The following is a 21,815-nucleotide window of genomic DNA, read 5'->3' on the forward strand; positions in this document are numbered from 1 at the left end:
TCTGTACATTGTCACGTGACCTATGCTACATTATTTTGCCACTGATCTGATGGACCTTCCCTGCTTTTTGATGCTCTTTCCAAAGAGAGAGGCACCCCCTAGAAATACTGAAATACAATTCAATATTTGCTTGGAGTAGGTTTTAACATTTTCCACATGTTATTACAACCAGCCCAGACACTGGTAGCCATGAACTAGATTCAGTTACAGCTAACAATTAAAACATAAGCACTAACAACTTCCATGAAAGATATCTGCACAGACACATAATTATCATCATTTAAGTTCCATGAGCTTATCTACAAAGCAGGCAATGCTATCACAAATACACATGAAATTTAAAATAATAATAATAATAATACACAATTCTTACCTCAAAATGAGCTGGTTTAAAAATTAAATTTAAATTTAAATTTAAAAAATCAGCTGTTTCGACCACAGGGTGCTACTTCCTCATGTGGAACAAGGACTAAATTGTGCATGTTCAGAGTGGATCAGGTGATTTGTAAATTGTTCCTGACTGGAGAAATTGAAAGTGTTACAACCATCCCTGGTCTTGCCTACTATTCAGGTCAAATTTGAACCAGTGTAGTAAAGACACAATTCATTTAGCCTGTAATTTGACTTTTCTAAAGTGACCAAGAATTTTTTTTTAAAAGGAAATATTTTTTGTATTTTTTTTTTTGGGGGGGGGGGGTTCTTTGCAGGTGATGCACATTAAATTTGACCTCTATTTACTCAAAAGAGTCACAATTATAATCCATTGTTTTTTTCACATTCAATAACATCACAATTTCAGCCATTATGTGAATGTTTTTTCTCCATAAATATATGGCATAAACCCTAATGAATACACAGTCTTTGAAAGCTTCATTAAGGATGAATCACCCATTTATTAATGAAGGTATATAAAAGTTATTAGAACAAGGTTGCTTCAAAATTTCCTTACATTGAGTTGAAAGTTTGATGTAGGCAGGTGCAGGTTATATGCAACTGCACGTTCAAGAGATGGCAGGAAAACATCGCCCAGTGCTACTTAACTTTGACATGCAGCCAGTGTCTTGAAACCTCTTCCTCTCGGAGTACAAAATACTAAAAAAACAAAACTGCTAATGATGCTTGCAGCATAAAAAATAAATGCTTTTCTTTTTCAATCAAGTGTGAAACTAGTCTCACTTCATTAACTGTATTTATGACTTTGTTGGTGTTGGGTGCAAGCTCTTAATTACCCCAGCCATTAATAATCAAATTCACTCAATAAACAGGCCAGAGAGAAGAAGAGGGACGCAGATACAGAAAAACAATGCAGTGCAACTCAACCATAACGGAGGAAATGCTTTTATGTTTAGCTACAGTATCGGTCACTGAAGCACTGTGGGTAAAATGTGGTAATGGCCGCTTGATGTCCAAATGTCAGGGTTAGTGCAGTTACTGCAGATTCCACACATCAACCTACATTCACATCAAGTTTAACGGAAGTGCTTTTAAGTAAATGAAAACACATTCAAATTTGCATAGATCTTTATTTTTTTTTTTTTTAGTAGAATCTATATTTGACATCAATTAAATAAAAAGGAAAAAAAAACAAGAGCAAAAAAAAAAAAAATTCCTTAAATTACAAGAAAATTACACTGCACCATTCATATAGTACAAAAATAGGCCTTATTTTAGAGTTATGTCCCATGTAAGATAGTCATTCTTGTACATTATTCATAGGTCACAAATCTGTAAGGTACTGTGTGCAGCCACAGGCCAGGAACCTCATGAAGAGGCAGGAGGAGGTCAACAGAGTCATCTGAGGCTGCTCCACTATCCGCCCTCCCCCCCACCATCGCAAAGTGTTTCTTTTATACTTAAACAAGCATGTGCACACATGGACGCACGCAGATCTGATTCAGCCCTTAAGTTAATGGAGATGGGATACATTCTACCTCCTCCCTCCACAGCTGCTAAACATATACAGTGTGTCGCTGCAGATCTTTAAAAAGGCAGAAGTGACAGAATGACGTCAACAAAACACTCTGGGCTAAAGTGAAAGGGTCGATGGATTGTGACAACCTGAAAGCAAAACAACGTCTTAACACGAGACAGACAGCATTAAAATGATTGTCTTTGGTTATGCCAAAGATATTGCTCCTATTAACTCCATCTGACTTCATATTGAACACTTCAGACTACATCCTAAGGCAGGACTGAAGTAATATTGAGCTCCATTTGAAAATAAATCAGCGGTATAAAGAAAAGCTTCAATCATGCCCACGAGCAAGTCTTTTCTTTATAATCAAAAGGAGACAATTTGCAATGATCAGATTTTTTCTGTTACTTTCTATATTAAACACACTTCACACTTTAGTGCCAGTGAAGTGGTGGCCTTATAATTATGAGTCGCTCTCTGGCACAGTTGGAGAACTACTTTTTTTTTTTTGTGTGTAGTTCCATCACATTCATTCATTGAAAGGGGCAAGGTGGTGGCCAATGGTTTTCCGCAGCTCCCTGCGTTTTAGAAGCACTGGCTACTTAATGCGGCCCGCATTCAGGATTTTCTTAAAGTCGAGCACATGAAAGCGCAGAGCTCAGAGTTCATCAGTTTAAAGTTTTCTGAGTTTTCAAGCTGTAGTGAATCCATCAAGCTAAGATGAATAAATCATTTTAAGTGTGCCCTCGAGGGGCCGCAGAGAACCTGTCAGAACCTAAAACACCACATTTAAGGAGAAACCACACTCTCTGGAAGCAATATCATTTTTGGTGTTTTTAAGGGAAGATGCACAATGCATAATTATGACTAGACTGAGTATCAATTAGTCAGTACAAATTTGCAACAAATTGGTCAAAGTCCAACATCATAGTTCTTCTTTAAAAGCAAACTGGAGTTTCCAGAGTTTAAGAAAATAGTTTATGGAAGCAATTTTGGTGCTGCTTTTGCCCATTATCTGTTGTTTACACACTTCACAGCAAGCTGAGAAGTCAATAAGATTTTGTCTGAGGCTGCAGTTATTCTATTTTTAAATTAGCATCCTCCTTAAACTAGGGCTAATCAAATCCTAAATGGCAGTAGGCACTAATGTAAATCACACAAAGCCCTGCAGCAAACACTCGTTATTCTGCAGCCACATTAGCTTTGTTCCTGTTGAGGGCATTTCTCTGCATCCATATTCACAGGCTGGTTTCCAATCCAGTTTAGTGCTTCATGGCTGAAGCTACTGTGATAAGCCAAATGTGCTACACCTGCACCAGCCATCTGAAATAAATTAAGCTCCCTGGCTCAGCGCTGTGTTTGAGAGCATACATACCAATCTTTTTCTGTCCATAGAACATGATCTTTTGGAGTTACTGGTTTGAAACTTTTTTTTGGATTCTCTGTTGTTTTTCAGTTTTTACATAAGTGCATACATACCAACGTACATACATACATACGTACATATATACACACGTACATATATCTTGCCTGGTCTGAATGAGCAAATGACCTCTGAACATACTTTTGCAATTTAAATCACATTTGCTTCTGCATATCTATGAATGATCCCCTCTACGAAGGCTTTCCAATGCAAGTGGTTACATTAAAAATGATTTGTGTGCTAGTGCACTTTCTCAATCTCTAAACAAGGAAATGGTTTGATTGTCGGTGACAGTAACTTAATAAAAAGGTATTAACCTCAGGTGATGCCACCCGAGCAAAATAAAACAAACAAAAAACAACCAATGCCCAATACAATTTTAGGTTGGCACTTAAATACAGGCCAACAAGAATTATGGATGATGCCTCTACCCATTCTATCATCAATAACAGGTCTTAAAGCCCAGGTTTGACTGCCCACGAATGCTGATACCAAAGGCAATACATTTTAGGAGACATAGGCGTTTCAAGGGACGAAAATTTACACAGCAGCTTTACAGTTTCAGAATTGCAATTGCTTGTTTTTCTTTTAAAACCTATATTTGACTTAATAGATGCTTATCCTCCCCGAGAAACATTTCATATCTGTCCTACATGGTATTTGACCTCTATAATCATTTAACAGCTCCTCTAACGGCATCTGAAACATTGCTGAATGATATGAGAGGTAGATAAAAGGATGAGCAGCTGCAGTTTTGTATGCATGTCATCACCATGACAACCTCTCTCAGCAAAGCTCCACAGTTTTTGTACTGGAAATGAAAAAAATAATTTCAACATAGAAAGGAGATCAGTGGATTCAAAATGGCTACACTGGATTAAATCATGAGATGCATAATTTAGATGATAACCGGCACAGGGGAAAAATCACTTTAAAAACAATCTTCCCTAAAGGTATGATTAAAATCTCTCAGAATAAATAGTTGCTGCAGTATCATTCAGAATATAATTAATTGGCGAGTATGCTGAAGAGAATATCTGAAATTCAGATTAGATGAAGACTGGAGGGTGAGTGCAGAGACATTGATGAGACTGTGAGACGAAGGAGGAAAGGAAACCCTCACTTCAGAGAGCAGAGAAACATCATATGCAATAAACTAACACACACACACACGCATGCATCAACATTTCTGTCATTATGATATGAGGCATGTGTAGTGTGTTTGTAGTGCTAATGTGCTCTAACAAAGGGAAAGCGTTGATGTATTGTTGCTGTGTCTGCTCTGTCAAGAAATCAATCACAGGTAAATCAACACCTGCCAACTGCTTTGAGAAAGCTCTTGTGCTCAACAGTCACAGATTGTTTTGGGTCCCATCAGCACCTCGGCTGCTTTTCTCAGCCCGGGGATGTGAGCACATCAGACGCAGAAATTAAATATCCCTGGAAGGGATTGCGCCTCAGGGCTGATCGAGTAGACTGTGATTTTGATTTAATATGTTTTTAATTTAACTTATCTTTTATGATGGCTGGGAGGTTATGAGAGCAGGAGAATTTATAGTTTCCAAACCAGAGTAAGCTCAGTCCATCCTGAATCCCAAAAGGCTCGAGGAAGCTTTGCTAGCTTTGCACAGTTTGTTCTGCCAGAGCTGCGAGACATCTTTCCAGATTGTGTGTACAACGGAAGAACAAAAGCCTCCGTCACAACTAGAATAATAACTATATGTATAATAAAGTGTCTGTATGAAAGATGCATTCTGTTTAAAGTAAATACAATTGTTCAGATCAACGACAGATGGCGACACCTGAAAGTTTTCAGACAGTCAGCTTCGTTTTTCTGACTGGTAATACATGATTATGAGCTATTAAAGTAATTTTCTTGACATATATTCTGCTTTTGACTTGTGCACATATAAAATGCACTTTAAAACGTGACTCACTGCAAGTAGATGGTGATTTTCTCAACAGATTTTTTGTTTATGTCACTAAATGACACTTCAGAGAGAATCAATGTTTCCAAATCGGTTTTCATGCCACATTTCACATTTTTTATTATCACTTAATAGTTGAAGTTGTAGTTGTGACTGGACCAGCTTTAGCTTCTCTATAAAAGAGCCTACACTGTTCAACAGATTTATATGCTCACATACACACAGACACATTCAGACATGTGCACACATACAAACGCACACACATCTGTGGTCCTCACATTCAACAATCTCTTCTGGCTACTGCACTGAGACTGATGGGAAAAGCAAATAGGAAGAAAGCAAACAATAATCATTTGTTTACTGTAACAAAAAAGAGCTGGAGCTGGAGGGGAAAATGGACTCTGCACAGACAGACACTGTTTGTGATTGAGGGCAAGAGGAGGGAGAGAGCCAGTTTAATAGAAATGCGCCCAAGTGTGAACGGAGCAAAACTCAGCCCATCCCGAGCTCCGAGAGACAGCAGCTTCCCATCAGGTGTCCCACAGCAGAGTAGAAGACATGGTCCCGAAACAAGACTCAGGTGAGAAGCCGGTAAGACAGACAGAAAAAAAGGGGGTGAGAGATAAAACCAGAGAGGACTGTGAAAGGACATTTATCACAGCCCTGAATTATCAGACTAATTATGGTGAGAAGACTTTAAAAGCAGGAGACAGAGAGGGATGAGGGGGAAGCATTAAAGAGCACTTTGTGTTTTGATAAAGGCAGTCCTCTCATTATGGACGTCAAACTCCTCGTTTTCGGAGTCTGTATTTACCCCTTCATCCCCCCACACAGTTGGGATGCCACGGTACGAGACCACTCTGTTTCCCCCCAGGCTGAAGCTGCCCCCGATGCCACTGCCAGCCTCCAGAGACGGCAACTTGATGAGTGCGCCTGAGCGCAGCTGCAGCAGCAGGAAGATGCCAGCGAAGGTGGCAATGATGGCCATGCAGCTGAGCACGGCAATGGTGATTGGCAGCCGGGAGCTGAGGTTGACCTGCAAGGCAGGGTCACCGTGGCCCACCATGAAGCTGCCAGGGGACTCACGCATGTACTGGTTGAGGTGCAGGCAGGTGCCAGAGATGGGATCCAGGGAGCTGTGTGGGAGGCAGGACAGGCAGGCCCGAGGACTGAGGCTGCTGCAGGTCAGGCAGGGAGGTGGACAGGGCAGGCAGGCTGGGACGGAAGCTGGTGTTATAAAGTTTCCCACTGTGTAGTTGAGGGGCTGTGAGCCCACAGAGAAGCCTGCTGGACATTCTTTCACACAGCCTTGCTGGAAGAGGTAGTAGCCGGCGTTGCACTCTGCAAGACAGAAAAAAACACCGAAAGTTAAATGACGAGCTGCACACATTTTTTACCTCTACATATGAGTCAGAGAACCGCTGAACAGAGAACCAGGATACCTTCCCAGATGGTAGAGACAGCAAGAGCACAACTAACACAGCAAAACTCCTTTTTTTGACATTTCAGTATTTATTCATCCGTGAATTGTTTGATATTTTGAAAATATGAGACAAAGTTTCAAGGCAATTTAGCTTTCAAGTTGCTATGTTTCCTTTTGTTACTACTGCTTTTGCTTACTAAAAAATTATCACAATACGTATTGAAATGTATATGCTGAGTGCAGCATGTTTAAGTCAACAGACCCGTTTCCATATGCAGTAGGTCCTGATGCAGACCATTGCCTGTACTGGCAATTAACAGACTGTGGGAGCTGGGGGTAACAGAGCCGAAAGCAGGAATGTCAGCCAACAAGAGGAGGAAGATTTACTGTCAACTTGTTCAAAACAGTGAAAACTGTGATTATGAGAACAAAGAGAGTGTCAAGAATCATATGATACATGATAATCACAACATATGAAATGATAATCAGTTCATGCTCTAATGATGCTGAATTTGTCTGAGTTGTATGTCTTGTCTGTCAGCATGTGAGTACTGTTGACAGCCTGTAGGGGTCAGACTGTCACTGTTTCAGACATAAAAGGTGGACTTCACAGAGTTGTCAGAGGTGTCTTTAGACCTTGCCTATAGCAGTGCTAGGACTAGGTAGGAGATGGCAGTATGGACATTATCATTATTTTAATGAGATTATTAAAACGAGACCTGGAGTGAAATGTTATTCGATCCCATCAGAAGTTAGATCTTCATTTAAAGGGGACCTATTATACTTTTCCTTATTTCCAGTCATACATATATTTTACAATGTTTCCATGTGCGGCTCTTGATGGATTTCATTATATGGTCATCTGCTCCACACACAGCGCGTGAGTTCACTGCTCCAATCCACTAACATTATGGTGTTTTTCCATTGTCTTGTGGGTAGTCGCGCTGAGCCATGACCTGAGTCAAGCTGGCATGTCGTGAGGATTTTTCCATTACACAACACAGCAAAGTAAAATAAGTAATTTACGTGTTGGAGGTGCGCAAACATCATCATCACTGTGGCCGTTTCTGATTGTACTATTCCTGCCTGAGGTATTTCTAACTGATCCGCTCGACAAATAGCTCCAAGTATCTCCATATGTTGTCTTTTCAACCAGGTTTTAGCTCTTCTAATTTAGTGCGGAACACGTTTCATCACCTGTAAATTCTTCGCAATGAAAGTCTTTTGTTATTTAATTTCAAACCTTTCAAACCATTTGAAGTAGTTAAGCAGGAAATGTTGGGTTTGGTGGTAATTTAACACAACTGTGATACAGCTGCCCCAGGAAGCTTCTGGAAGGCTGGCCAATCGGAACAGAGTGGGCCCATTGGGAGTGGGGCCTTTAAGAGATAGGAGCTAAGACTGCCTGTTAGGGACAGAGGCTAAACTGAGCGGCTGCATAAAGGGCCATCATAAGATAAATAAAGACTGTTTTAAACTGTGAGTCATGAAGAGCTATACTAGTGGAGTCCAAAAATAAAAATATTGAGCTGTAAATGAGAATGAAAAGACTTGTTAAACTAACCAACCTCGCCTGCTGAAACGGTAACTTTAACGTTAGTGAAACACAACATCAGTCTTACCGATGCATATCTGCCTCAGGTCCAATGTCTTACAGCTGCCATTTCCAGGTTGAGCCTTCTCAGAGGAGCTGGGAGATGCTGAGCCGGTTCCATACAGCACCAGAATGAACTGGGTCAGAGTGCCTGAGTGGAGAGATGAGATAGAGATTTAAAAAAATTAAAATTAAAATTAAATAAAACATCTGAAATTAACCAGGGAGAAAGTAGGTCTGTCAGAAACAGTAAGGTTCCAGCACTCCCTAGAGTGGATTTTGTAAATGTATCCTCTTGTCTACTCTTATTCTGCATTAAGTGACAGAAAATGACTCCTTGAAATGAGCAGCAATTTACAGACAGCATGATTTCACTCTGTGCCTAATAAGAGTATTATAAAGTGCACATCTCTCAAGAATCAGTTGAGTGTGGGGCCTTTTCAGAGGTTCCGCTTTAGTAAATCACTTCTTACTGAGGATGGAAGTGTGACTATCTTTTTTGTGAGGTTTTATTCGTTTCTGAACACACTGTTATGGGTGGACCTATGATGTCCAAAGGCAGATGGTTGCTACCAGAATCTTTAAAGCTCACTCATTTAGCACATATCTCTTTTTTTTTGTATGCGCACAAACAGAAATGTAAAAGTGATTATTTTCTGAATTGAATGGTTCATTTTTTTGTCTATAAAATGTCAGAAAAGTGAAATGCCAAATCAGTTTCAAGGTGACATTTGCAAATGTTTTGTTTTTACCAACAAACTCAAAATCCAAAGATATTCAATTAGCAATGATATGAAACAAATAAAATAAGCAGATCCTTACATTTTAGAAGAAGAACAAGCTAATATCTGGTAATTTGTCTTAGAAACATGACTTGATCAGTTAACAAATGATAAAAATAAGGGTTGGTTAATTTTTTGTAGAGACTTAGGTTAGCTTTTCCCTGCTTCTTGTTTTTACACTAAGTCATTGCCCCCCAGCTCTAAGTCCATCCTTAGGTAAATATTTAATCAGGTAAATGTTCAACTGTTTTCCCAAAAGACATGAACACTCAGCAGGCTCAGCTGCACAGCAAAGCACAAAAGCACAGACGCTTTAGATGCAGGAGCCACCTGAACTCTATATCTTCTGGCACTGAACCCTGAACCCTTGGACTGAACCCTAGACATGGTCAGTCATTTCAAATATAGCCAAAAAAATGAACAAGCACTTGGTGACAGCAGCAAGGAAAACAGGAAGAAAACCTCAAACAGAGCAGGACGGACATTAGGTGGGTGGTAACCTGCCTTGACTTGGGTTGTTTGGGTTGACAGAGAAAGAGGGAGGAGAAGAGAGAGACAGAGATGCAAAAACAATGATAATAATAATAATAATAATAATAATAGAAATATGACTAATACAATTATAATAATAGAGGGAGACACATAACTTACTGCCTGTTTTTAATTTCTTTACATAAAAAACTCAAAATAAATGACATTTCTTTATCCAAATTGCATTTCTTTTTGTTAATTTCAATAAACTTACACTTTTCTTTTTTTTTTTTACTTCAAATCTTTCTTCCTCATTTATTATGTTTGACTTCTGATTTCTAACACTTCTAATTCTAACACACAGTACCAAACTCTAGTTACGCACACATAAATAAACAGGCAAATCCACTAAAATGTTCTATCTTATGGAGAGAGGTAGAAAGACGTTTTACCATAGTCACTGGCACCAGCCACATTCTCAATCTCCAGAGTCCACTCCCCTTTGGGGTTCTCATCCCAGGAGTGGGTGGTCATGAAAGCCCAGTCATTAAAACCCTCTGATGAGTAGTCATGCGGCCTGCAGGAAAACAGCAAGCAAGAGGGTGATTGGTTTGTGTTTATCAACGTGTATGTCTGTGTGTATGTGCAGCTGTGACGTTTGTACCTGGGGTGGAGCAGTGTGGACCGTGTGCCGGCAGGACTAATGAGGTGGATAGCCAGGTTTCCCCTCCGGTTGTAAGAAAGGGTGAGTCGGGCTTGGACATGCTCTAATGAGGTCACGTGAGCGTCTGAGCCAAAGCAGGCGTCCACACTCTTGTTAATCGATAAACGACTGCCAATGTTCCTGTCAAACATGAGAAAGGACGTATGAGAAGACGCGTTAAGACAGCGGCATGCATTAGTTGTAGGTTGTGTGCCAGTAAAATCATGACAGACTCTTTCTGAGCTTGGGATAAGCTACAGTAGCGTCCGCTCCAGATAATTGTGCAAGTGTGACATTTAGCTCCTGGCCAGTCTGCGAGTCTGTGAAGGGTGAACAGTTTGTGGCCTTGAGCAGGATTAGTGTCTCACAACCTGTAGCACCAGTGTCCTCTGCGGAAGTAAAGCAGACACCCACCTCTTTTTACTCCGCCCCTAAATCCGCTTAGGAGATTAAACGCGTCCACAACAATTCTGAGGAAGTGGAAGGCGTGGGGCTTTAGTGACAATGAGGTGCCCAAATTATAGACAAGATATAGTGTGATCACTACTGTCTTGCTGTTTTAAGACACAGTGCCTCAAGGTTCAGTCTGATACATTTTTCATGAAGCATTTAAAGACTATATAAATTCCTTTGACCTTTGTAGCAGCTTAATAATGGAACGCTCTAAAAGGTTAATTTGACTCTTTGTACATTTTTAGATGCTAAAGACTCATAAATAGACTGTACAAATTATTATGATGATGCAAGCTGACAGCAAAGCAGCACCTGAACATTTGCATGTGTGGGTTCATGTTACGTGTATTTTATGTAGTGTCAGAAAACGTGAAGAGGGAATGGAAATTTATACAAATGGCTGATGAAGTTGATTAATCGTCACACACACACACACACCTTGAGATCTGCCATTGATTTGGTATGTCATACTAAGATTATTACTATTTGCAGCAATGCAAATTTTGCATTTCTGATTTTGTTTTGTAATTTGCAGTATGTTTGATGAATTGAAGTGTCCACGTCTATCACATTGACTGTTAATATAATAAACAAGAAATCTTTGTTACCTATTTTAAACAAAGCCTGTATGCTGACTTGTTTGCTTAGATACTGTAGAAGCTTAAGAGCTTTTCTACAAAGACGTCATGCTTTAAAGCACAATCCATTTTCCAAATGTAAACACAAGGGTAGCCCCACCGCTAAAATTCAAATCACTCTCTGAAATTAATGAACGTGTTTTTTGATGAATAGAATATTGCTCAAGACTTCATTTGTCATCTCACAGCTGCACGAGCTTCAGTAAGTAAGTCATCGTATTTGTGGTCGTACTGTTGAATATATAATGTATATGATATAGTGTTTTTTTCTCTGAAATGTCTCCTATTTAGTACACTGTCATGATTCTGATGTAATCACTGGATGTAATTGACAGTGAGCAAGACACTGAGCCCCTACCTGCTCACTTATTCCGTCACTCTGAGTAAGTGAGTCAGCTAAACAACTAAAATGTAAATTAAATAACCTGCCTTGATTGCTGCTCCCAGATGTTTGAACCATCTGCTCTGAGCATCTCATAGCTGCAGTAAAAGAGAAAAAACCTCATAGCCAGAGAAGGAGAAGTGACAAGGAGCGCATAATGAAGAGGAGACGTCAGACTGTGACACCAAGAAGGACAGAATAAAATGGCTGAGGAGATATTGAATCTTAACAGAGAAGGGAACACATGCATCCAGAAATGATTTCTCTTAAAACACACACACACACACACACACACACACACACACACACACACACACACACACACACACACACACACACACACACACACACACACACACACACACACACACACACACACACACACACACACACACACACACACACACACACACACACACACACACACACACACACACACACACACACACACACACACACACACACACACACACACACACACACACACACACACACACACACACACACACACACACACACACACACACAATTTATGTCGAATTAATTTATGTAACAGCGTTTTTACTGTATATCTGTAATGCTATTCTTTGTAATAGTATATTGACAGCTGTTATTTTAACAATTATAAATTATCTTTCTTATGATGATTGTTATATAATTTATAATGTAGTTATATAATTTATAATATAAATATAATATGATTTGAAAGTTGTATCTTCTATGTGCTGCTGCCATCTTGGCCAGGACATTCTCATAAAACATAAGCTATAAATTATTTACTGTAGCTCTGGTTGTCACATTTTTATTTCATATTAAAACTGCTGTTCCAATACCAAATACTACAAAATCAACATTTGCAGCAACATGTGTCTTGTATTCCAGCAGGGGGCGTTCCTAAAATGCTCTGTCCATCTGGCTCATTGTATGTACTGTTGTCCTATCAGTAAACCAGGAAAAAAATAATATTCTCTATCCAAATGCAAAATGGAGAGATGTAGCAATCCATGCTGGACAGATACTTGTGACAACAAACCATCTGAGTAATATGAGGATATATCTTGGACTAAACACCAAAGATGGAAAAATCATGGACAAATGTGAGGCTGCTTGCCAACATTGTAAAATGCGACTGCCTCACAGTAACATCTGCTTGACACACAAGTGAGACCATAAATATACGAACGATTCTCCCGTGTAAATGTATGGGAAAAAGAAATATAAACAGAAGCACTTCTGGTGTCCACCACGACCACAGGTGCTCTTAGGGGGTTGAAAACAAGTTTAAAGAGGAACGAATATGCCATCATCCATGGGATGAAAAACAAAAGCCTTGAATAGATGGGCTAAGGCATTAAAAATACACGCATATGGGCATACTTGCCCTCCTGATGGTGTCTCTGTTCTATAGATGGGCTAAGGCATTAAAAATACACGCATATGGGCATACTTGCCCTCCTGATGGTATCTCTGTTCTACCATGTTGTTTAGGATTAGGCTTCGAGGGTTGCGTTTGAATGAAGATAAATTAAAGAGATGTGAAACAGTGGCAGCCCTGATATGTGTTGACACTCGTTTCAGGTTGTTGAGGTAAATTCAGTGAGCTGCTGTGTGTTGAGTGTGTTTGGGAGTGTGTGGGATGCACTAACCTCGGCTCACAGACCATGGAGATCAAACATTTCCGCTGCGGCCCCACACTGGTCCATGTCTTTGCCAGCGACACAATTTCACTGGCATCAAGTAGGCCATATCCATATGAATGGCTAACTGCAGAAAGAAAGAAAAGAAGAAACACACACATTAATGCTGGACTGCTGAGGGCAACATCCTAAGTAACCTCACAATGCTTTCTGCACTAAAACAGTGCCTTGCATCTCTAATCACGATTTGCTTTATTAGATGCATAATATAGCATTGAGCCTCAAAGGCATCTGCAAGCTGCAGAGGGCAGAAGTGAACTTGGAAGTAGTTGGTGTACCTTTGCGTCCAACCCCATTGGTTCTCCAGTCATTGGTGAGCAGGTGGGCAGGGTGAGAAGTTTGTACAACCAGATGTTGCATGTCCCTCCAGGTCAGGTTTTTACTGGAACATGTGTATAAGCAAGCACACACAGCCACATAAAAACACACACACACACAGCCAGGAGGACACACATGGTAAGCTTAAAATCAAGTGGAGGCACTTAAGAGATCAAACAGACGCCTCTGACAATACGTCCTGCAGTCTTATCCTGCAGGTGGACAGCTGATTAAATACACAAAACAATGAAATACCGGTCACATTCTTTCCTGAATTACAGTAAACCCTCAGTCAACATGTGTTTGAACCCAATTTCTGCCCTTTCGCAAAATGTCTTGTAAAGAAAAAACCTGAAAAAGTGTCAAGTGATTATTCTGCCTACAGCAACGCAGGTTTAAAAAAAGACAGTAAAAAAAGGGTAGCGGGAGGTCACTGCAGTGTTTACTTCTCTGCAGTGAGTTACTGCATACATGCATCAGGATTTCTAATCATGGATTTGCATAATACAACATTATATTTAGTAACTTTGCTCAATAACTTTCTCATCAAGTCCATTCCTAATTGCAGTCCTTTTCTATCACCTCACTTAGCTTCGTCACAAGACTAATTACTAATGTTCAGGGCTGCTCTGATGTTCATGTTTATCCCTCCATTAGTGCTGCGTGACTGGATAAGAATGATTAGTGCTTACATCAAATTGTGCTGTTTCTATAAATGCACTGTAAAAAATCTGTCAGCCAGCAGGGTTAAAAAGTCATTCATAAAAACAAGATAATCAACTAGAATTGATGCAAAAACATGCAGCATCAGCAGTTTAAACTTGATTTAGTACCAGAATGTTAAATTTACAATCAGGCTTCTAGCAGTCTGTGCACAAAAAGCAAGAAAAGTTTTGTACCTGTTGCCACTAAATGACCAATTTACAGTTTGGAAACTACTAGCTGTATGTTGGAAACTGATAAAAGTAGGACATTAATTCACATTACTCAGGCTTTCTGAATATTTCTGGTGTCCATGTAGATTCTGAGAATGACAAATCCTTCTCTAGAATAATTACTGCACAGTTAAATCATGAGTTTGTTCTGCACAAATTGTATTTTAACACTTTTCTTTCTCCTGGGATTAACTGATTTTAATCGTTAAAAGTCATGGAAATGTGCTGAGGGAGTGTTAGAACCAAGCTGTAGGAGTCAGGAGAAGTACAAGGATTTTTTGAGACTCTCAGGAAAATAGTGATAAGCACTTACTTGGCCTCAAGGGCAAGAGCGATGATCCCAGCAGCCAGCGGGGCGGAGGCAGAGGTGCCTGTGTGGGAGTCTGTGCATTTAGATTTGAGGTCTGTAGTCACCTAAAAGGAAGATGAATCACATTGGGTTTAGACAGACATCTCTGACAAAAAGGTATAAAGTATTCTTGAAACATGTACTTAAAGTTATTCTTTAGTTATTTGAAAGGCAAAAAATAAACTGTCACAAAGCTTGGATGTCATTTGTTACTGTTAGAAAGCGGAACATAAGCTAAAAATGTTGTCTTCCATACCTGATCCTCTAGTTTAATTTTATTACTTTGGTCCATCACTCAATATCTCAAACAGACCACGTACATGCTTGCAAGATAAAAAAGTTAATTCAAAAGACAGCCTGAACACTGATCACTAAGAACTTTTCTCCTTTATCTCTTCTGCTCCATTTCTTCTATTGTTATCTCACATACATGTATTTGCTGGAGGCAAAAAAATGGTTAAAACGGTGCGAACTTGTGAGCAAAAAGTCCTCAGCATGGCTCCCTGGACCAGCTGGCCAAATCAAAGCAGGGAAAATCATATATCCCATGCTCACCCTTTCTCAACCACTACCAGTGAGGCGTCTATGAGCATGAAGCAAATCTCCTCAGTGACCCACAGCAGAGGACTGTGGTTGAGCTAGGCAGCTCCCAGGTGTGATTTACTACAGCCGCATGAATACAAAGAGAGATGGCAAAAGTCTGCACTCAGCAAAACTCATCTCTTGAAGGATAAAGGTTACACAACACCACCTCGTGAAAAAACCTCCAGCCACTTGATTGATATAACTACCGTATGTTCTACAAGGGGAGGTGAGTCTGTATGACGGGATAAGACTCATACAAAGCTAAAATATATTAGTGTGTTCAGTTTGCTGACCTACAGAACCTCCAAAAATCTCTTAACAGGCAAACAAAATAATAAATGGACTACCAGAACAGATTTTAATGGTCCAATTATGCCTTTAGGAGCCTAACATATCCACACACTCTATAATAAAAGAGAAGGAAAATACAAGTGTAATAAAAAACCTAAACAGGCATTAATATATTCACTCCTGCATCACCCCGGCAGTCCAACCCTCTTTCTTCTCTTCCATCTCTTCATTGTCGAGTTCATGAGTGACAGCACTATTAAATGAGTACAGCAATGAAGCATTAAGGGACCAGCCACATGTCAGGGAGATGTCATAAGCTGTCTGTCCAGTTGGCCTGGTTGCTAGACTGTATGCTAGAGAAAGAAAAGAGTGTGTGTGCGATTTTGTGTTTGTGACAAGAATGTTAAGCAGCAACAGATTGGAGTTTCAGCAACTCTACTATTCATAATCTTTTTAATAGCGCAAGACTGAATGAATGGAGGAGAAGAAAAGAGAAGACATGGAGGAGAGCCATTATGCAGCAGGTACAGAATAAAAATGCAGATCTCAATGCATTATATGTGTGGAGCTTAAATCATTCAGTTAATTGCTTAATCGATCGACAATTATTCTGCAGCTATTTAAATAATGAATTCATCCTGGTAAGTTATTTTTAAAGCATAAATGGCAAATATTCTGTAGCACTAGGTCCTCAAATGTGAATATTTTCTGATTTCCTTTGTCTTCCATGATAGTAAGCTGAATATCTGTACGTTTCAGACTGCTGGTTGGACATTTCGGCTTTTTCCCAGTATTTGATGACAACCTATAGAACAAATCAGTCAGTTAATTGAACCCCCCCCCCCAAAAAAAAAAAAACCCAGCTAATTAGTAGCCTGGATTAGTACTTTAGTACTTTTTAGTACTACCTCCAGCCAATATATAGACACTGTGAATCAAGTCTATACATTCACATACATTCTACATAGTTTCTCATAAACATAAAAGCAGAAGTTCAGCTTGTGTCAGAAACACACCAGATACAACCACAACTCACTATCTGTTTCTCGTTGAGGTTCCCCGAGCTATAGGTGGTGGCGAGGGTGGAAGAGCAAGCCTCGCTGTACCAGGGTACGTTGCCGTTCTGAGTGGAGCTGCTGATTGACAGGGTGTAGATGCTGTTGGTGTAGCCATCGCAGTTACAGCTGTCCTTCTCCCTTCCTCCGTTCCCAGAAGCCCACACAAAGATGGAGCCCAAACCGCCACGACCCTGGAGAACATGCAGTGCATTTAGATACATGGAAGAAGACAACCACAGACCCCTGTCATTCATGCCTTGAACCACCCCCAACCAGAAGAAAAGAAAAATAACAAAATCTCATTCAGTCTTAATAGGAATCCCAATTATAGGAGAGCAAATTCATTTCAGGGCTCATTTCAAAAAGGGCCCATTAAAACTCAGCATACATCACAGAAGCCAGGGTGGTCACTCAGTAAATTAAAAAGAGCTAAATATCGCATGACAGCAATGCAATACAAAAGGCACTATATGACAACAGCTCATTGTAATAAATCATCCAACCTCTCAGCCTTTGAAGTGCAATAATTTTCATCTAAGAGCTGCTTTATTGTATTGAGTGGCACCATCTATCTGCATTGATCAAACCCAGCTACGCACCACCCACACCACCATCTGACAGTGCTGTCACTGCGGCAATTATCTTAGTAGTCAGTGTCAGCGGCTCCAATGAGCTTTATGGCACATGCCTTGAATCCTGCTGCTCTATAACAAGAGTCAGTGTCCTCTGGATGGATGTGTTTATTCATGTAGTGCAGATGTGAGAGGCTGGGGTGTGATCCGTATGCTTATTAATCTGCTGACTTGTTCATTTTACGTACCTTTCACAGTCCCAGTGTGCCACATGCATTAAGACAAGAGTTGCTATCAAGACTGATTACATGACAGTGTTGTCCCTTGTTGGCTGACATTCGAGTTGTTCTGTTGTTACATGCTGACAGACTAGATAACATTTGTATACTTCTTTATGCATTTTTGTTCAGTTAGGTGTGCGTTTGTCAGTATTTTGTTAGACTTGTCAAGTAATTTTAAGCTCCAGGAAGCAGTAACTTGGAAAATGTAAAAACACCTGACACTTAAAACCCACATGCTGACTAACTGAAAGAGCTGAGAGATGAAGATGAGCTGGCAGTTTAAGAAGCGTCCTTCAACAAAGTTTTTTTTTAAAGAAAACTTTGCTTTCATACATAATTTCTGTCAGTGCTGCCTCTAATCACTTTCTAAGATGTTCCTCCCTGTTGCCTTTCAGAGGACATTCCCTTCCATTCATAATTGTCGGGGCCGAAAACTGCTTTGTTCTTTCCGCTTGTGTCCTCTCATGCTTGAACAGTTCAATTACTGACTGCTGAAAGGAAGCCACACACAGGCAGTAAATAATTTCTGTCTCACACAAACACACACAAACACACCTCTGTAACCCCGCGCAGGAAGGCCTCTTTGGCGAGTTTGGCAGGTCCGTCGACAGTTTTGCCGTCATCCTCCGGGCCCCAGCTGGCACTGTAGATGTCAATGTGTTGGGGATTCAGACTGAGAGACTGGGCCTCCACCATGTCAGTCACCTCGCCGTCTAGCATACGCACACCTGCATCCACGTTACACACACACACAAGATGATAAAACAGGAAGGTTTTTATTACTGTGATAGAAAATATGAAACTGAACATCTAATGAACAAAGAGACAAAGTGAAACTGGAGACGAGGCTGGTATTGTGGGCAAAACAAAAGGCATCTGCATGTATTTATTTGTTTATTTAAATTAAGGATTTTCTATGCAAATCTTAATGTAGAAATAAATATATTGTTAATGTAAATCTCGTGTAAGTTATATTGGATGTAAATGGTCCAAAATGCACATCAGGTATACCTTAAAGTCCTCCTCCACTCAAACATGCGTTTCACTTAATGTTAAATTCAGTTGGATGTTTTAGCTTCACTTTGCAGAATGATGTGTGTGCAGAGTGTGTAAATATACTGTACATACATGTTTCTGGAATTTTTAATGAAGGAAGACAAGTAAATGTCATTTTAAGGATTGTAATGACATTTTTTGTGGAAAAACCATATTGCACACAAATTCATATTATTAGTATTTACTACACATCTTAAAACATGTCTGTAGGATCTTATTCTTCTAGTCTGCAGCTTAACTTCATAGTGTCTGTAGTTTAACCATGTTCAACAAGAGGTGTGAGGGCAAAGCGATACTACTGTGGTGTTTTTGGATTTGCATATTTGCACACTTGTTTGCGAGGCTGTTTACTGTGTGTATATTTGTGCACCTCATGCAGAGGTGCAGCATGTGCTGTTGCCATTTGTTATTTGTGAATCTTCTGTGATGTTTTTATTGAGCTCCCTTCATGTAAATCAAATGCCATCTCTATTGATTTGCTTTGGTGCTTGAGCTGAAAATGAAACTAGATCAATTGCTTTGTGGGTGAAATACCTCCTCAAGTGTAAAACAGACTTCTGAGCCTGAACATTCAGACAAAAAGATAAAAGAAAGTATTAGTTGTATTCCCTCTACGTGTCTGGATGAAAACGGTGTAACTGTCTGAGTGTAAATTGATTCAGACTTGCTCTTGTTTTAAGAGAAGTGAACAACTCATTCAAAGCTTATCTATATGGTAAACTTACAGTCAAGTGATCACTGATGAGGTGCTTTACCAGGGATAACACACAAACACACACACACAATGCAAAACAAAACAATGCTGCAAACACACAGGTTCAGGCTGTACCCGACACAGAATGTTGTCAGTCAAATCAGATTTGGCTGTTCTACACGAAGATTTTTGATTTTTTCCATATAGACTATCTAGCAATCAGAAAAACCATTGGCATGAGTTTCAGAGATGATTTTGACCATATTAACATAGTCACATGCAACAGAGTCATGGGAACATATTTTGAGTATTTAACAATCAATAAAAGACAGCTGCATATGGTGCAAGATTTGAATTGCAGCCTATCTGAACTGCCGACATATACCGTAACGTCAGGCTACCATAAGGATTTGTCGAAATAATGAGAGAGGCAATACACATGCACTTCTGTTTAAATCAAGCTATTATAACCAATTTATTTATTTCACTTTAAACATCAAAAATAATGTGTAAGTGAATTAACAAATGAAAGTTTAAAATAATTCACGGCCAACAGAACAGGTCTACTTCTTTGTCTAAAAATATACTCATGATTCCCCTTATTGATATGTTATCTCTGCACATGTTTGCAAGCTACTGTTATATCCTGTACTTGTAATGCAAACTCACTGATAGAAAAAAAGAAAAACCTGAGGAATCTCAGTCAGCTGAGTGGTCTCTAAAAGGTGATTCGACTCTTTGACTTTCAGAGGGCATTCCTAATGCAGGCACTCAGTTGCTTGTCCTAACCAATTATTTCTGCTTCAAGTTCAGAAAGTTATTCTTGCAACAGATCTCCGTCTTTGTCTCAACAACATTCCTCCACAGAAGAAAAATCAAAGACACCTTAAAAACAAACTAATTTCCCTCTTTGATGCACATTAGGTCAGATTACTCCACGCTGCTCTATATGGGCTAAAGTAACCTAGCACTGGAGCTTTGAAGTCCTCCAAAAGCATCACTGTTCAACATCATGTTTCCATGGCAGCCTGCACTTCTGTAAGAGGGTCATGTGATATGCTGAGGAGACTCAAGAATCTCAAGTGCCTGTCAAATCCCCAAAAAAGAGTGAGGCTGACAAAACATCCACGTTCAGTCCTTTTTGTGTATGTGATCCAATACAGTATTATAAACATCAGTGTTAGAGGGTTGACTTATGAGAGCCACATTAACTATCAGGTCGCACTACAACTCAACACTATTTTGTATTTATTTACACATTTTGCCTCTATATCAGAAAAGAGGAGGTTTCCTCTTCAATTTGTTTCATCTTTTATACAAAAAAAATGTCTGAACACATTTTCAAAGCAATACTTTAAATCTGGGCTAATTTGCTTTCTTACCCAGATTGAGATGAGAAGATCAATACCACTCTCATGTCTGCCCCTTAAACAAGAAGCTACAACCGGGAGATGATTATCTGTGCATGAAGGCTGGAAGCCTGGCTCTATCAGGAGGTAAAAGCTTTGTGTTTAACAGACAGACATTAGTGTAGCATCAATCTTCTCATCTAAGTCTCAGCAATAAAGTAAATTAGCCTATTTCCTAAACTGTCCCACTATCCTCAAAACTCAGCAGCAAGATGCAAAAAGCAGTAAGATGTAAGAAGTAGAACAAAGAAAAACAGAGACACAGAAACTGATATCAACTTAAAGGGGCACATGGACTCAATAGTGGGCACAAGTCACTTCCTTACAATGCTCTCTGACAAGATTCAGACAGTTTGAGGGGGTGACATTTGGGAATAACAGTTATGAACCAGAAAGTGCACTAATTTGGCACCTCGGGCTTTACTCTATTGCACTGTTGGAAGTTTTTTTTTGGGTACATTTACCCTCATCAATCTTATGAATATTGAAGGCCAACTTTCCAATACGTATTCTTTGACCGCCAAAATAAATAAGCTGGCCCTGCTTCTTTGGACTACAAATGACTATTTGTGCTCCTGCCTTTTGTTTCTGATGTATTGGGGAACATTGTGTCTGAGTGGCTTCCAGCTGTTTGGGGCCAAACAGCTGGACTTGGACTTAGGACTTGCACAGGACTTGCACAGTCTGGAGTCTTTTGGGTTTTTGCACTCTGTATGCATCTGTCAGTTTAATGCTCCCAAATATTTGTGATCTTGTGACACTGTAAAAATCCATACCTGAACCGCATACCTGGCAAACAATGTTTGATTCTGAATGAAAACTTTTTTGTAATGCTAAGCGTGCATACAGCCAGGAGCG

The 21,815-nt window shown here is 39.7% G+C and overlaps 1 protein-coding gene across 5 annotated transcripts in view; it reads right to left on the bottom strand.

Annotated features, from left to right (window-relative positions):
* Positions 1-1,503: 1,503 nt before the first annotated feature.
* The window catches only part of furina (furin (paired basic amino acid cleaving enzyme) a), a 77,859-nt gene continuing 57,547 nt past the window's right edge, over positions 1,504-21,815 (bottom strand). For all 5 annotated transcript variants that reach the window (XM_062422108.1, XM_062422145.1, XM_062422118.1 and 2 more), the window contains exons 8-16: positions 18,354-18,526; positions 16,924-17,136; positions 14,976-15,076; positions 13,688-13,791; positions 13,359-13,476; positions 10,201-10,380; positions 9,989-10,113; positions 8,312-8,434; positions 1,504-6,607 (exon numbers count right to left, since the gene is read on the bottom strand). In XM_062422108.1, the coding sequence (XP_062278092.1) occupies positions 6,000-6,607; positions 8,312-8,434; positions 9,989-10,113; positions 10,201-10,380; positions 13,359-13,476; positions 13,688-13,791; positions 14,976-15,076; positions 16,924-17,136; positions 18,354-18,526 (1,745 nt within the window). In that variant the 3' untranslated portion in view covers positions 1,504-5,999. The remainder of the gene's footprint in view (positions 6,608-8,311; positions 8,435-9,988; positions 10,114-10,200; positions 10,381-13,358; positions 13,477-13,687; positions 13,792-14,975; positions 15,077-16,923; positions 17,137-18,353; positions 18,527-21,815) is intronic.

This window comes from Scomber scombrus, chromosome 1 (genome assembly GCF_963691925.1).
Source record: "Scomber scombrus chromosome 1, fScoSco1.1, whole genome shotgun sequence".
Taxonomy (NCBI): Eukaryota; Metazoa; Chordata; class Actinopteri; order Scombriformes; family Scombridae; genus Scomber; species Scomber scombrus.